Source organism: Tigriopus californicus, chromosome 3, assembly GCF_007210705.1.
Source record: "Tigriopus californicus strain San Diego chromosome 3, Tcal_SD_v2.1, whole genome shotgun sequence".
NCBI classification, from domain to species: Eukaryota; Metazoa; Arthropoda; class Copepoda; order Harpacticoida; family Harpacticidae; genus Tigriopus; species Tigriopus californicus.
The window spans coordinates 6,079,438-6,094,246 of NC_081442.1; the positions used below are offsets into that span (position 1 = coordinate 6,079,438).

General features: G+C 39.7%; 1 protein-coding gene across 1 annotated transcript; it reads right to left on the reverse strand.

Moving 5' to 3' along the window:
* Positions 1 to 10,813: 10,813 nt before the first annotated feature.
* LOC131877607 (beta-1,3-galactosyl-O-glycosyl-glycoprotein beta-1,6-N-acetylglucosaminyltransferase-like) lies at positions 10,814 to 14,436 on the reverse strand (the record flags this gene model as incomplete). Its single annotated transcript, XM_059223323.1, is given in 3 exon segments — positions 10,814 to 11,401; positions 13,103 to 13,399; positions 13,490 to 14,436. Coding segments are annotated over 3 exon segments (1,557 nt in total). The 3' UTR covers positions 10,814 to 10,959.
* Between the last annotated feature and the right edge of the window lie 373 nt (positions 14,437 to 14,809).

Sequence of the window (14,809 nt, forward strand, 5' to 3'; positions counted from 1 at the left end):
CTTTATTTTGACATTGGAGATAAATGACGATCTGTACAACAGAGTTATACTGTACATTTCGTGAACAAAAGTTGGGCACTCTTGTTGGAGAGGAAACACGAAAAACTCGCCAAGGTTTGGAATATGTTAAGGTAAGACAAGGATAGGTTTACTTTAACTCCATATATGCCAATTGATCAAAGTCATAATTTTTGTTTTTGCTTCAACATATCCAATTCGTTTACTTCAACGCCGCCTTTGTTTATCACCGAATGGTCCCTGAATAGTTCAAAAAAGTTTCGGCCATTTCCCGATTGTAGAAGCTTGCAATTTTCAACAATTGCCTGTACCGCAATTCATCTATGTACATCTGAAAATGCCACAAGAATGGCAATCATATTTTGCTGAGACAAAAGATACCCGACGGTTCTCTTGCGCTCGTGGTGTTTTTGGCGGTGTGCAAAGCATTGTAGAGAAGTATTGCCATGCCTCAATGGCTCACACGTTCTGCTGATAATACACCAACAAGTGCACCCATACATCCAGGATGGTAATTTATTCAAAAATATTTGGCTTAAAATATGGCACCTCTGACCATGAAATTTTATTGAGGATGTTTCTGATTTGGTAGCATTGAGGAGGACGATGAGACGCCTTGGCTAGGGATGTTCCGAAACGCAAATTGACGAGGAATTAAAAATATCTGGGGTCAGTGGAGCCAGAAAAGGGTGAAAAAAATCATGCCACATACAGTTTGAAATAAAGAGAACAAATTGAAAGGAAACGTTGTTACAAATCCCAAATTCTTTTATACTAAGTAAATATCATTCAACAGCCTAATAATGTTGTGTTTCTTTGGCTTATTAATCAACTCATATAAAAGTTACAAAACTAATTTCAAAAACTTGGTAAGGCGTGCGTTAATTTTTTTTTTAAACGGAAAGCGCACAGACTTTTCAACTTTCGTTCGACTTAAACATTGCTATATATACAAGAGCTGGAATCGAAGAGGAATAAACTCTGAAAAATCACGCGTTTTGGAACCGGATCCACAATCTTTTCCGAGCATTTAACCCTCGTTTACGGTTTTTTTTTTCAATATCCTTGTGTCTTCACGAACGACCCTCTTTATTGCAAGCATAGCTGTCGTCGTCGTCGTCGTCGCTCTTGACACCTGACCTCCGGGCCTGACCTCGTTCACTCAAGCGATTGAGAAAGGGCTATGATTCCTGGGGTTGTGTGATATGCTGGCATTCGATCACTTTTTGGCCGACATACTCAAGGAATTATTTCCAGGGATGAGAAATTACTAAAAGCCATTTTCTACTATCTGGCAGACAATTGTGGCAGAAAATGACAGAAATTGGATCTTTAAATCATTCTAAATCATCTTGTTCTACTATTTACGACCACTTCCGTTAATTTTTAAGCCTACGTGTATGTAGCTTTGACACGCTGGGATGGGTATTTTGAATCGAATGAAAGATATAACCACTAAACGTCACTGGAGTGTGATTGAGTTTGAATTTTGCGATAATCGTTATTCTCCACCGATTAGTTGGCGGTGCTCAGTTTTTCAATTTGTGGCAAAATGTTTTGATAGGGACTTTAAGGGTTATTAATATCGTGTTAATTTAGGTTGGTTTAGTTTAGGTAAGGTTAGATTAGGTTTGATTAGGTCAGGTTAAGATTTAAAAAAGTAGCACCGCCAACTAATCGGTGGAGAATAACGTTTACCGAATTTTGCCACCGCAATCGATCTGAGTCATGGTTGCCATTGAACTAAATTTTTCTAAGTCAAAATGCCGACAATTGCATTAAATAAAGTTATGACGTATTCCATAGACATTTTCATGATAATGAAAAGAACTGAAATTGTTGTGGCTAGGCCTTGGATACTACCAATGGCCTATAGATGCTGTTATCAATTCAATCAAACCATCAAACAGTATAAATATTATACTCAAATTACATTCGAGGAACATTTTGCATTTCAGCCAATGCTACACCAAAATGCTTTTTAGCAAAGGACACTTGAAAATCTTATCCAGCCCTTATGATCGTTCTTGTCTTTGGCATCTTTTAGAATCAAGATCAGCCATTCTTCTTCATGTTCACCTTCCAACAATTTCTGCCATTTTCTACCACGTGTGACAGAAAGTGGCAGAAATTCGATCAACCTCGATTTTTCCCATCGCTGATGATTTCAGATCTTCAGTTGTTGGGGGGGATGCTCCGAGCTTGCCAGCAATTATAGCTTGTTTTGTTGAACTCCTCACTGTTTGACCCATAGGTGAATACCCAAAATTTGATATATTCTTGACCTTGAAGGGGTTTTCAGGATGTTCCTCTTTCAGCGTGCTTTTCTGCTTGAGCGCGGGTTTTCGTTTATTTATCTGATTGTTGAGGTCATGAAATATTTATAAAACAGTAGACAATGTAATGGCCGGCCTCGACGGCCGGGCGAGGTTTATCCTTCTGACCCTGGCACTCAGCGACAAAACACATTTTTGGCATCTTGTTAAAATGGCATTATCATTTTTAGGACTTGGAAAAGGATGACGCTTGTTTTACTGGATGACTAAATGAAAGAAATATGTAAACAAGAGTTTTAAGATTTCTTCATCAATAGAGATTAATTGACAGAGAGAGATCAACGCGAAAAATATGTTAAATCTTTACAGTTAATTTTCATAACAAAACGTAAAAGAATAAATTCTGAAAGGTTCGCAACTTTTTTTGAGAATGGAAGTCAGGCATTTCTTATAAACCCGTCAAAGAATATGCATTCCGTGATGCGGAGGCCGTTTCCCAACGACACTTTGATTGGAAGAGCGTTGAAGAATGTTCGTGGACTTACAATCAGTGCTCCCAGGTCTCTAGGTTCCAAGCATGTCAGAATAGCTCTTGAAATATGCCAAAACATGCCAGATGAAAATTCGAATATGCCACAAAACATGCCCGTAAGAAAAAAATCCCATATTTGCAAGTTTCTGCAACATGTAGAGGTCGTCATTATAATTCAGCTTGAGTCACCATAATGGTTGACCTTCTGAAGCATGCTTTTACAGTGTGTATGGGCTTTAGACAAGCAGTAAAAGGTATCGATCAAAATCTTAAGAGGGTTTGTAACGCAAAGCTCTCCATTAGGAACCAGAAAAAGATCAATATTTTTTTAAATAATTCTATCAAATTCCAAAAACAAATTGACTGGTCAGGATTGTTTCAAGACTGTTGATCAATTAGGCCATTTGAAGTTACAATATCCTGAGCTTAAATTGAACTACAATGATTCCTTGCAACTTGAAAACCTACAAAGTGGCATTTTTACAGTATAACCTAAAATTTAGAAAAAAACTGCCTTTTGCAAAAGATTTCCCCACAATTTGTGGAAATAGCTCAGCAAATGTACAACTTCCAATGCATCATTCTAGATACTCCATTTTTTTGTTTGGTGTGTTAGGGTCTGTGGAAAAAAGCCAGCCATCTCATTGTACCCATCTGAATTTTGTTAGGCAGATTCATATCCGGTATTAGTTTGGTTCTCCATTTGTGGGTTAGTTCTCTTTGTAGAAAGGTCAGTGAGGAGATTTGGACCATCTCACTTTGGGAAACTGCACTAAACACTACACCACGTCTCCTTCCTTTAGACAAATTTGTGGGGAAATGTAACAGTTACTATCAGAATGGCCATAATATGTCTTAAATCATGTCAAAATTGAATTCCAAATGCCAGAGATATATCAGAAATAAAATTATCAGAAACTCAAGTTTTTAGCAATGGAAAATACCACCCCTTCAGAGGATTTAGTCAAAAACTTATCCAAATCAAAATATTTAGTCACAATTTCCTAGGTGAAGTTGGAGAACAACATAGTATGATGATTTAGTTGAGATTAGTGAATGATAGGTATAATTATGATTGAGAAGTACTTGGCATTAATTGACCTCACAGGAAGGAAATATTACACAAATATATACACCAAGGCAGCAAGGTGGGAATGTCAAATTGTCCATTTTGCAACATACTTGTCAAGTTTGAAAACCTTGGCAATAAACTCCAAGAATATGCCAGAAAACATGCCTGATCCGAAAAACGTGCAATATTTAGGTTTACCATGCATGAGGGGTTCTAAATATGCCAGATGTACACTTTTTGGCAAGCAAATATGCCATCTGGCAGCACTGCAGTTAGAAGCTGCCATTCGTCGATTTGAACAAACAAGACCACAGATCATACAATGACTAGATCTGGAATTTGGCCCAACCTCAGTGCAAAGGAAAATGGAAATAAACTTTGCGTCAGCAGATCTGCACACCAAAAAAAGAGAAGGGTGTCTACTTGATCAGTAGTAACGGCCTACAATTGCTGGGTCTTCAACAAACGCAGTCAGCAACAAACTCACTCAGAATTTGGGGAACGTTGGCCAATGAAAAAGCATGAGTCACTAGACACCAAAATTTATGTACTAGCTGATGAAGGCAAGTGTTCACAATATGCGAGGTCTAGTCATTGTATAGAGACATGTAAACTACCGGGTCGGATTTCAGCTGTGTGCGCTAGTCAGGCTGCGCCACAATTGTGGCAAAAACTACCATGATTTTAGAACATCTAGTGCTTACAATTTTTTTTGAAAAAATTGTTCGCTGTCTTAGGAAATCGTTCGACAATTATTTGAATCCATTGAAGTCTACCATTCACTTGAAAAAAGGCGACATTATATGGCAAGTGACAAAAACATGCAGAAATACAAAAACAATAGTTGGTGCCAACATTTTGTCATCAGTAACAAGTGTGGTGACACTTTCTTCATGGTAGAACCAGAGGGTGCATTAGTATGAAATCCCAAAGCTTTACACTTTTCTATGGTCTGTAAACAAGACAGATGAGGAGAACTAGGGCTTGCCTGAGTCCTCAGAAGCTGGCAAGTTCAAATCCAGAGTGGCTGCAAGGGGCAAGCTAGCTTAAGACTTCTCAAACATTCTTTAATGACTATTAATGGTCGGAAAAATAATTTGTTTTGCCATTGATGGTAAATTCCAAAAGGTTGACAAAACTATGTTTCCCTAAAGGAGCAACCCTTCACGTTAACTCATGTTCAGATACCTTCTCACATTCAAATCTCTAGATTTCCTGGTTGACAGCAAAACAAATGATTTTCCAAGCTTTAATGATTATTGTCTAAAAAGGAAGTAAAAATACACTAGAATATACCTCTGAATCCTGCGAACTTACAAATTGTTTTGCTTGCATTCCAATATGTTAATTTAGGCTTTATCCTCTCACATTATTTCTGACCTGCTCTACTGCTCATAGTTATGGTAGTTGATAAAAGAACATACGACCTTCCTGCCAAACATAAATCATTAGTTTTTTTTGAAAACAATATGACACATGAACCTTTACCCTCTTCTTTTAAAAGTTATTAGCATCTACTTTTCAACTTTTTTTTGTGCCTCTTCGATCAAACCAAGGTTACCTTTTAGCTCCAAGCAAACATTTTATCCCATGTTGGAAACGACTGGTGCTTTGATTTTCCTAGCTTTCTGGCAATCCTGATTTTGAAAATTTATTTGATCCCATCCCTGCTTTTCATGCTACTTTGACTAGTTGCTGTCAAGCATTCATTTTACTTCTTTGAAGCAGAGAGAGAGCAGCGTTGAGAGAGGGATTGAGAAATAGCTAATTTTGAACCCAGTGATGAGATGAACAAAGTCCAGGGTTCAGTGGATTAATTTTCATTTTAGAAGGGGTATCAACTAGTGATGGGGATCAAATTACTAATCACGGGAGGTTGTGACCAGGGCTGCCGACTTACATCTTTAATGGCCTATGACATTACTGATGGAATCTCCGAAACCCATTAGTCAGCCTCAAAAAGTAATGCTGATTTTTCTTCCGTCAAACCAGGGTTGCCTTTGTGCTCAAACCTAAGCGTTTACTTCAGGATGCAATAGGCGCATGCATTCACTATCCACGTTTTCTGGCAACCTTGAATTTGAAATTTCATTTGATCCCATCACTAGTATCAACTAAAACAAAACAACCAACACTGAACTCTGGGGTTGATTCATCTCATCACTTTGTTTACATAGCATTTTTTGTCAATTTTGTCTCACGGGACTTCCCCTTATTCTTTCATAACCCTGAAGTCATTTTGGAATAATTATTCCACTAGCCACTAGCTACTGGATTATGGATTACTGCTTGGGTTTGAGTCCAGTGTAAGTGCAAACAATGGGTAAGATTAGAGCCTCTATAGTAGGATAGTACGCGCATGAGATTCTTGGTCTCAAAACGTCGTTTCCATTGTTCTGTGGTTCTTCAGTTCACCCCCAAGGCGGCTTTTTCTATGTTATGTATTTACTTCATTGTTGTCAAACTAAGCAAAAATATGAATAGGGTGCATTTATTTCGAAATTATATAGTCTATAAGACTTTTAAAATAACAAATTAGTCGGGTCGGAAGGTTGAAAATCCCTGACAACGCAACCCTGCTTCCGGCTGTGTTCACAGGGATGCCAAAATGTGCGTCTAAAACATTTGTCAAAACAAATATCAAGACTTTGCTTCTAATGCTAGGATGCAGTAAGAAACTTATTGTTACACCGAAATACTTCTGTATGCGTTTTGTTAAGTGAATGGGATGATCCGCATGACTAGTTTCATGGCCCCTTTCTGAGATGAATTGGGCCTTGTTTGGGATTCACTTTGGCAATCCTGAAGGCAAATCAAACGTTTCTAATTTTGTTTCTTTCCTTTTAATTTTAAGTCGGAAATTTTGGTACCTTGGTACGCGCAACTTTTTTCCAACTGCCTTCCCAGCCTTTTTCAATTGGGTCGCTCAGGGGGCGCTTGACAGCTGATTATCGCTTAAAAGAAAAAGAAAAAAAAAGAAAAGTTGAAATTTTAGTAGATACACAGTAACCCCCCAGGGGCTGCGCTTGGCGGCTGATTATCGCTAAAAAGAAAAGTTGAAAATTTTCGTGAAGAAAACAAAAAATTTCTAAACTGAATCCATTGACAAGGGCTGGGAGGGCAGCTGAAAAAAGGTTGTGTGTACCAAGTTAAAAAAAAATTCCAACTTTAGATTAAAAGGAAGAAGACATTTTTTTTCTAAACTGAAGCACGGGGCAAGCAGCGAGAACCCACATGATCCGGAAACGGTGATACAAAAGGGTGACGGAATAACGTTTTGTAAACTGCTTATAATGATGATGGTGAAAGATTTTATTCACAGTTGGAACCTATTGTCATCACATTTGCGATATCATTTTTTGGCTTTCTTGTCTACAATTATTCATCAAACAAATGTTTTTAGTATTTATTCAAATGTATAATCAAACTCGACCTGATTTTACCTAATGTTACCTCCCTGGTCTGATGCATAATGCAGGGATGGAGGCCTGAAGGAGCGTTGAATTTAGTAAAGAACTTTGTGTCCGCCAATTCAGGAATGCCAAATTCGTATCCGTGACTGTTTTTGAATGCCAATATTCTTGTTATTTGATGTTTTCAACACCACCTCCAAATATTACCCCACTCTCAACTCAATTCCATAAAACTTGACAGTTTTAAACAAACGAAATGATTACGAATTAAATTACACTTACTTTTACTTTACGTTGAAGCTTGGCAAACGGTAGTTTAACAAAATATATGCATCACTTTTGCCAATCCAGAGCTAGGGTTGCATCAATTGTGAATCTCAACCTTCCGGCCCGCCTAATTTGTAATTTTAAAGGTCTTATAGACTATATAAATTCGAGAAAAATGCACCCGATTCATATTCTTCCTTAGTTTGACAACAATGAAGTAAATACATAACATAGAAAAAGCCGCCTTGGGGGTGAACTGAAGAACCACAGAAAATGGAAACGACGTTTTGGGACCAAAAATCTCATGCGCGTACTCTGCTATTATAGTGGCCCTAGGTAAGATATAATCTTGTCCAAAGGTTGAGCTCAGGCATGACAAACCATTTTCAGGTGTTTTGGCACCATTTATGAGACATAATTTGGCTACATTTTTGGAAATAAATTATTCGAATGGTATTTAGAACCTCTCTTTAAAAGCCCTGTCTCCAAAAAGGCCAGTCTGCTCTCGAAAGCTAGGCACTTCAGTGAACAAAAGACAAGTGAGTGAGTGCCAAGCAGATAGATAGCTATTCATAAAGGAGCAAAATGTTTGTGCAAATTAATCTGATGAAGTGACATCATTCAAAGATCATTATAGTTTTTGGTGAAAATGGCTTCCAGAGCCATTCAAGTACAGATTGTTTTAGTTGAGTGAACCTTGTGCAAGCCTCTAGAGGCGCACGTGAAATGAATTTCATGGCAATGAAATCGACCATTGACAATGCTGAATTACTTCAAAGTTATGTTAAACCTTAGAAAGTTCAACTGGAACAACATTTAATCCAGGTGTAACCAAGGTAAGTATTCCATAGGCCATGTTCCAAAATTTGGGCACGGACCTGCTGATGGAGACAGCGGTGGCGGCGGCATCATCCTTGCCTAACTAATTCAGTTGTTCATGTCAAAACCTGAAGCCGTCCTACCTATGTTATACGTAGGAACCGGTCTGAAGGGAGTAGAAATATGTTACTTTTCTACCGTCTTGGCAACAGGCACATGCGGTTAGAAATATACTTTACACAACCACTTGACTGCCTGTAGCAAAGGCTAGTAATGTCGGACTGCAGTGCATAGTCGATAAAAAGGAAGTCTGCATAAGGCAGTTTAGAGCAGGAAAATGCTTTCTTCTAGTCCATTCTACTATGCTGGGCGTTGCAAAGACAGAGCACTCCCCTAGTGTGGCTTCCTTTCCGCTTAGGTAAAACAATTGTCACTTTGTCATTGCAGTAATGCCGTGAGCCATCTAATGGTAAAATTTGAAGGATGTGATTTAATGCCATGACAGAATTATGTTCAAGTTTTGTCTCACATGTGCATAAATCCTAATTGCCTCAGTATACATTAGAACTGCAAAATTTCTATGATTTAGTTTTTGAATTCTGGCTTTTTTCATCATCCTGAAAATGTGCGTTGATGGAAAAAGCCATGAAGCTGGTAGACGTTACCAAAATGCCAATAAGGTTTACTTCCGGTCCGGGGTTTGAACCGTTCGCGCCGGCGTTCGAGCTGCCTCTTAGACCGCTGGGCAATGGATTGTCAAAATGGTAGAAAATAAGTAAACGTTGCATTTTGTAACTTTTTCAAAGCCTCGACAACGATTCTCGACACCTCTGGTTATTTTTCTATGTACACCAACCTGAATATCCCCATGCTTATGAAAAGCTTAAAAATATATCATATGAATATGGTATACCTTGTATGTGTTTAATCCAATAACATACAATTCTCTGCTATTTATCCCACTATCTTACTACTACAAATGATATTCAACATATAGCCAATTTTCAATTCCTTGTTGTTCTATATCCACACAATCTCAGTTTATCTTTAACACGAATCATGCTGCGAGACATGCTCCAAGCAAGCTGCCATTACCGTAGTAAAAGCCTTAGCCAGCACTGCAGCTGTCTAATCTACTTAGTCCCCATAAGTTGGACCTGGATTCTAGTCTTTTTGTTTTCTTGATTTATATATATTCGTATATCAGTTCATCTATTTATTTACTTCACTTTGCTGTCGAACAATTTTCTAGTGCCTTCATTGCAAATAGTATTTGAGAGCTAAAATAATGTTCCCCAGGACAAATAAAGAACGATTACTCACACACGCACACACACACTGCTCGATACAAAATATCTTATTAGAAAAAAGGTTGCAAAGCAGGCGTTTTTTAGAGTAGCATTTGCCTTTATGTCCAAAGTATCTTAGATTCGCCCTGTTTTAAAGGTTTTAGTAGTCTCGTTACCTATGGTCCAACAAGCACCCCGGGAAGAGATGGAATGGGTAGATGTGCATTGACTTCCGACTTTATCTCCCTGACTCCATGAATAAACCAGCAACTTTTGAAGAGAGACGATCTTGTGTTGTAACTAGAGCGGAAGGTCTCTGGTGTGGAAACGTCCACTTCGTTGGTTTGGCAATCCTCATGGTCGATGAATTATTCACTTGGGCCGAGAAGGTATGATTCGCTGGCCTGCCTATCAATCACAACGACCGGGCTTAAACCCTCCCGATGACCATCTCCATTTTGAAACCAGGTATAGAGTATTCTGATTGAAATCCCAAGGAGGAGAGCTCAATCATGGAGCGGTGGGTGCCTAAGAAAGGACGACATGGGACACGACGGGATAGAAAAGTTTCGAACTAAACTCAATTGAAGACCGGTCCAAATTCCAATTTTCGACTAGTGATGCCATTCGCGGATTTATTCTTGATCCTTTAAAGACAGCTATCCCCCTATTCAGAATTCAAAAACTTTCGGGCTATAGGACGATCTGGTTGGTTTTCAATTGACCAGTAAAGGTTGCTTGATCCAGGACAATTTCTCAGTTTCTCCCACAAATTAACATATGTTTTTCCCCAAACCCGCCAAGTTCAACTCTTGTGACAAACACCACCAAGCTTGAGTCTTTGTTGGTTTTGGTATTGATGGAAGTAGTCCCAGCTAGACTGCCATTGTGGTCTTACATCGTATCTGATGCTCCATGCAAGTCTACGGCCGAATTGTGTTCAGTTGGATTACGATTTCTGTTTTTCGTTTCAAACTCATTGATTTCCATGACTATTGTGTTGTTTAACATTCAAGACCCTCTCATTCTTTACCTAATTTGGCACCCTTGACATCGTTGAAATCGATTGAAGCTGTGATCCTGTCATCTGTATTGGAACTAATGGTGCATTTACGTAGACGACCCCATTGTCAGTTCAAAGTTGTGATCCACGCCTCACAAGCAAATGTATTTTTGAGCATTTACCTGCCAACATTCATGCCATCACAACAACAATTATATGAACAAAAAGGGAATAAGTGCCCAAAGGTATAAGCTAGAATAACAATTGAAATCAATGACTAAGAGACGGATCGACCTCGTTGGCTTTGGTTCGGAGCTCCTTGATTTGACACATGATGGCCGCTACATCCACATTGATATTGAACTTATTGCCAAAGAGACAGTTTCCCTTGCGAACCAGGTCTAAGTCTTCGACGCCAAAATGGCACATCCGGCGGATTTGCCGACCTTTGCACTCCGGATAATACCAAAGGCTCTTTCGAAGACACACTTGCCCCAACCAATTGTGCCCTAGCCAATTATGAACCTCATCATCGGGAGCCGAGGGAGGTGAGTAAATGTATTTGACGTCTTGACAGGTGTCCTCCACCAAGTTACAACGGTCCAAAAACACGGTTCGATCTTCTTCGGGACCATCGGGTTCCTCGGATTTCTTCTGCGCCCATCCACCGATCCATTCGAACTTGCGATAACAGGTTTTGTCGCTGAATGGTCTGAAATGAATACCGCACTATGAGCAACAGCCATAGATTGTACCAAAACATCAATCCCTAATCTTAGTATTGCATTTGCTGCATTAGTTTTCAAAAAACGTGATCAAATGCCATGCTGAGTCAATTCCAAAGTCGAAGGTCTTTCAAAAAGTACAGTTTCGTTAGTGCTTTTCCACTGAAAGGACATGGTTATGAAAATAAACGAGACCGTCGGGCCCCTGAAAAATATTTTTTGGATCCCTCTTCCAAATCGTTATTCCAAATTTTTCATCAATGAAATTGAATTGATTCCTCATAAAATTGACATGCTAATAAATGGAGGACTTCATTTACAGTAGAGGGTATTTGATCAACGTTGGTTTCAAAGTCAGTCGGAATGGTCTAGAATTTTGGATTGAGATTGCGTTATCGAATGACAAAGCTATTCTAAGATCAGAAAGCAGCAAATTATGTTGCTTTTAGAACAACTTGGATCCTCTATAAAGGTCGGCTTCGAAGTATTAGCCAGTTAAGACTCACAAGCTCTTGCATTGTTGACTAAATTGCGAGTAATTCCTCTCCTGTCATTGTACGACGTGTTTATTTCGGGATTTAGAAAGAGACCGTGAATGCATTTAAATGCGTGCAGTATCCGGTAATGCTCGTACCTTGGCTGAATGCTAGAAATGTCCAGCTTGTTTAGCATGCCCCATTAGGATAATTTATCCACCCCAGTATTACATTTCTGTACCCTTTGAAGGTGGGTTGAATTTCCTGGGGCCCAGATTGGTGAATTAAATGTATTTTAAATGGGGTGGTGGAATTGAGTTATTTGAGAGAATCATCATAATCTGTTTGTTCCTCGACCTAAAGGAACGGTACATTAATCCACAAGCTTGAAAAGCCTTAGTGGCTTTCAATTGAATATGCTGGTCAATTTCGTCGATTTGGATCACAATTCCGAAATCTTGCATCAAATGTTCTCTCATAATCCACGGACTTCTAGAGATATGAACTACAAAAGGAAGCAAAAATATCCTATCTCCTAAACCGCTCATCTTTTTCCAAATAAGCACTTCATAAGACCATAAGATTTTGTTAAATAGGTGAAATCAGCCAAGTTTGAACCCAAACCTATGCTTAGGGAACTCAGGAGACATGTCAAAGTTATGTAGTAAACACTACATAAAATATGAATTTTCGGCCTGCTCTTGGTCAGCTACATAAGCTTTTGACAACATAACTTTGAAACGATCGACTTTGCATGTAAATGATATAAAATTGACCTACCGTTAATTGAAAAGATCTACGTTTCTTATTTTATTACTTTAATTCGAAAAGTGGCTCAGAGAAGCTATGACCAAGAGCAGGCCGATTTGCCGGCAAGCTCGTTCGCAATCCATATTTCTAGAAGTCCGTGCATAATCTCAAGGAAAATGATTGTAGCGCAGTTGGTTGACGCGCTACTATTGCTGTAATGGATCATCTCCTTGAACGACGATCTTGGAATACAGAATGGGAAAGACGATTTAAAAATTTGTAACCAATATATGTGCCCGACCCAATGAGAGGAAAATCTCACAATAAAGACTTTTATAATTAGTATTTAGAATTGAAATGAAGCCCTTCCGATAGTGAAATGAGCAAATTTGGTCCCGCCTGATGAAAACAGCAACTGATTCACGTGTCAATGACACGAAGCCACATATCACGAAGACTTACCCATCGTCTTTAAGATTCTGTTTCAACGTGAGTTTATGGGGCTTGTCCTGGGTTTGGTTGACCTCACTCTCCACTTCTAAAGTGGCCAAAGTGGAGTAATAGTGCTCATCTGGACACTCCGTGTTCTTCAACCAATTGAAATATTCCAAAGAGACCCGATGGTTCAAAACGAAGGAGGCAAACTCTCTGGTGAGTGCTGCATTCTTGTAGCCTTTCATGATCATGATATTGCAGGGTGGAGCGTACGGGTTCTCGCCCATCCACTCCCGCTCAAGGTTGGTTTCATCCGGACCACCTCTGAAAGACACGTCTTCTCATACCACGTGCGTGTGTTCACTACTAAATGCAGCACTAGGTATAAACTGGTGCCATTGGATTTCCGCTTACCTTCTGATCCCCATGAGTCGAGTTTGCCGCTCCGAGTTCTCGTTGGGCCCTACATCGATCACATTAGTATTGGCCTGGGCCAGTTGCTTGCGAAACTCTTGGTGCGACATCAAAGGCAACTCGGACGAGGCCAAGTTCAAATACATCTTCCAATGCTCATTCTTGTGTATGGATTGCTGCAGGCAGATCAAGTCGGCTCGTAGCACGGATTCGTCTTGCCAAATCACCGGCACAGGGTGCTTGGCGATGAAGAACGAGGTGCCTTTGAACTTCTCCCTGTAACAACGGACTAAGCCCTCAATGGCCTGATGCGTGGCTTCGTTGGCCTTGGGGTCCACATGAATGCAGTGGGTGTCCCAGGGACGAAAGTGGACCGCGAGGTACAGCTCGAACGTGCCCACTTGTCCGTTGATGAGATGGCCATAAGCAATCGGATAGTCCCGTTCCTCGGGAGTGATATCCTCAAAGGCCAGGGTTTGGATGATTTTGAAGTAGGAATTACAATTGCGAGTTCGATTAATGATGGCCGACTCAGTTAGATATTGCCGAAACTGTCGCCTCAAAGTGTCATTGTTAAAAGACTGACTATTGGAACAACTCACAAGCGAGAGAGCATTGACTAAAGTGTCTCTGGCGTCCAGGTCCCGTTGGAGGAAATTCTGGTTATCTAAGGGGAACGTTTCCAGAGCGGACGAATCCGACCAACCAATCACGAAAAAATAGAGTATTGAAACCGCCAGGTACACTAGCGCAAATGCTAGCAATTTCCGTCCTCTCTTCAAAGGCCACAAGCACATGCGATACAAGGGCAAACTCATTAGGATGTCCGTGAATGAAATGGTCTTGCAAGAAGTAGGACTTTTATAGTTATTGAATACAGGTGTTTGAACCAGTCTTCAATTAGGATTGTTCTAGAACCATGCACATTCACTATCACGAAATCGAACGGAATCCAGGTTAAACCCACCAATCACAGTAATTAAGTCTCAGGGAAGCACACTTAAAGTCATTTTTTTAATTTGAAAAAGCAATGGTGAAAGGAGACTCTTCGATTGTATGTCACGTCAATAGTGGCAAGAACAACTGATCTCAATTGAAGCCGTACTCTCAAATGGACAACTGTTTTTGACTTTTAGCTCTGTTTGAGATTATGACAGTCCGCAAGTGATGGTTTGTATCGTGCTTCCATATACTGCATATAGGTACAGCGTGACATTGGGAAATGAATCTGCACGTAAAAGTCTTGAGAGCATACTTCAAACAAAGCTAATGGCGATCTTAGTAGCATGACCACGAAATGAAGGGGAATGCAGTGATATT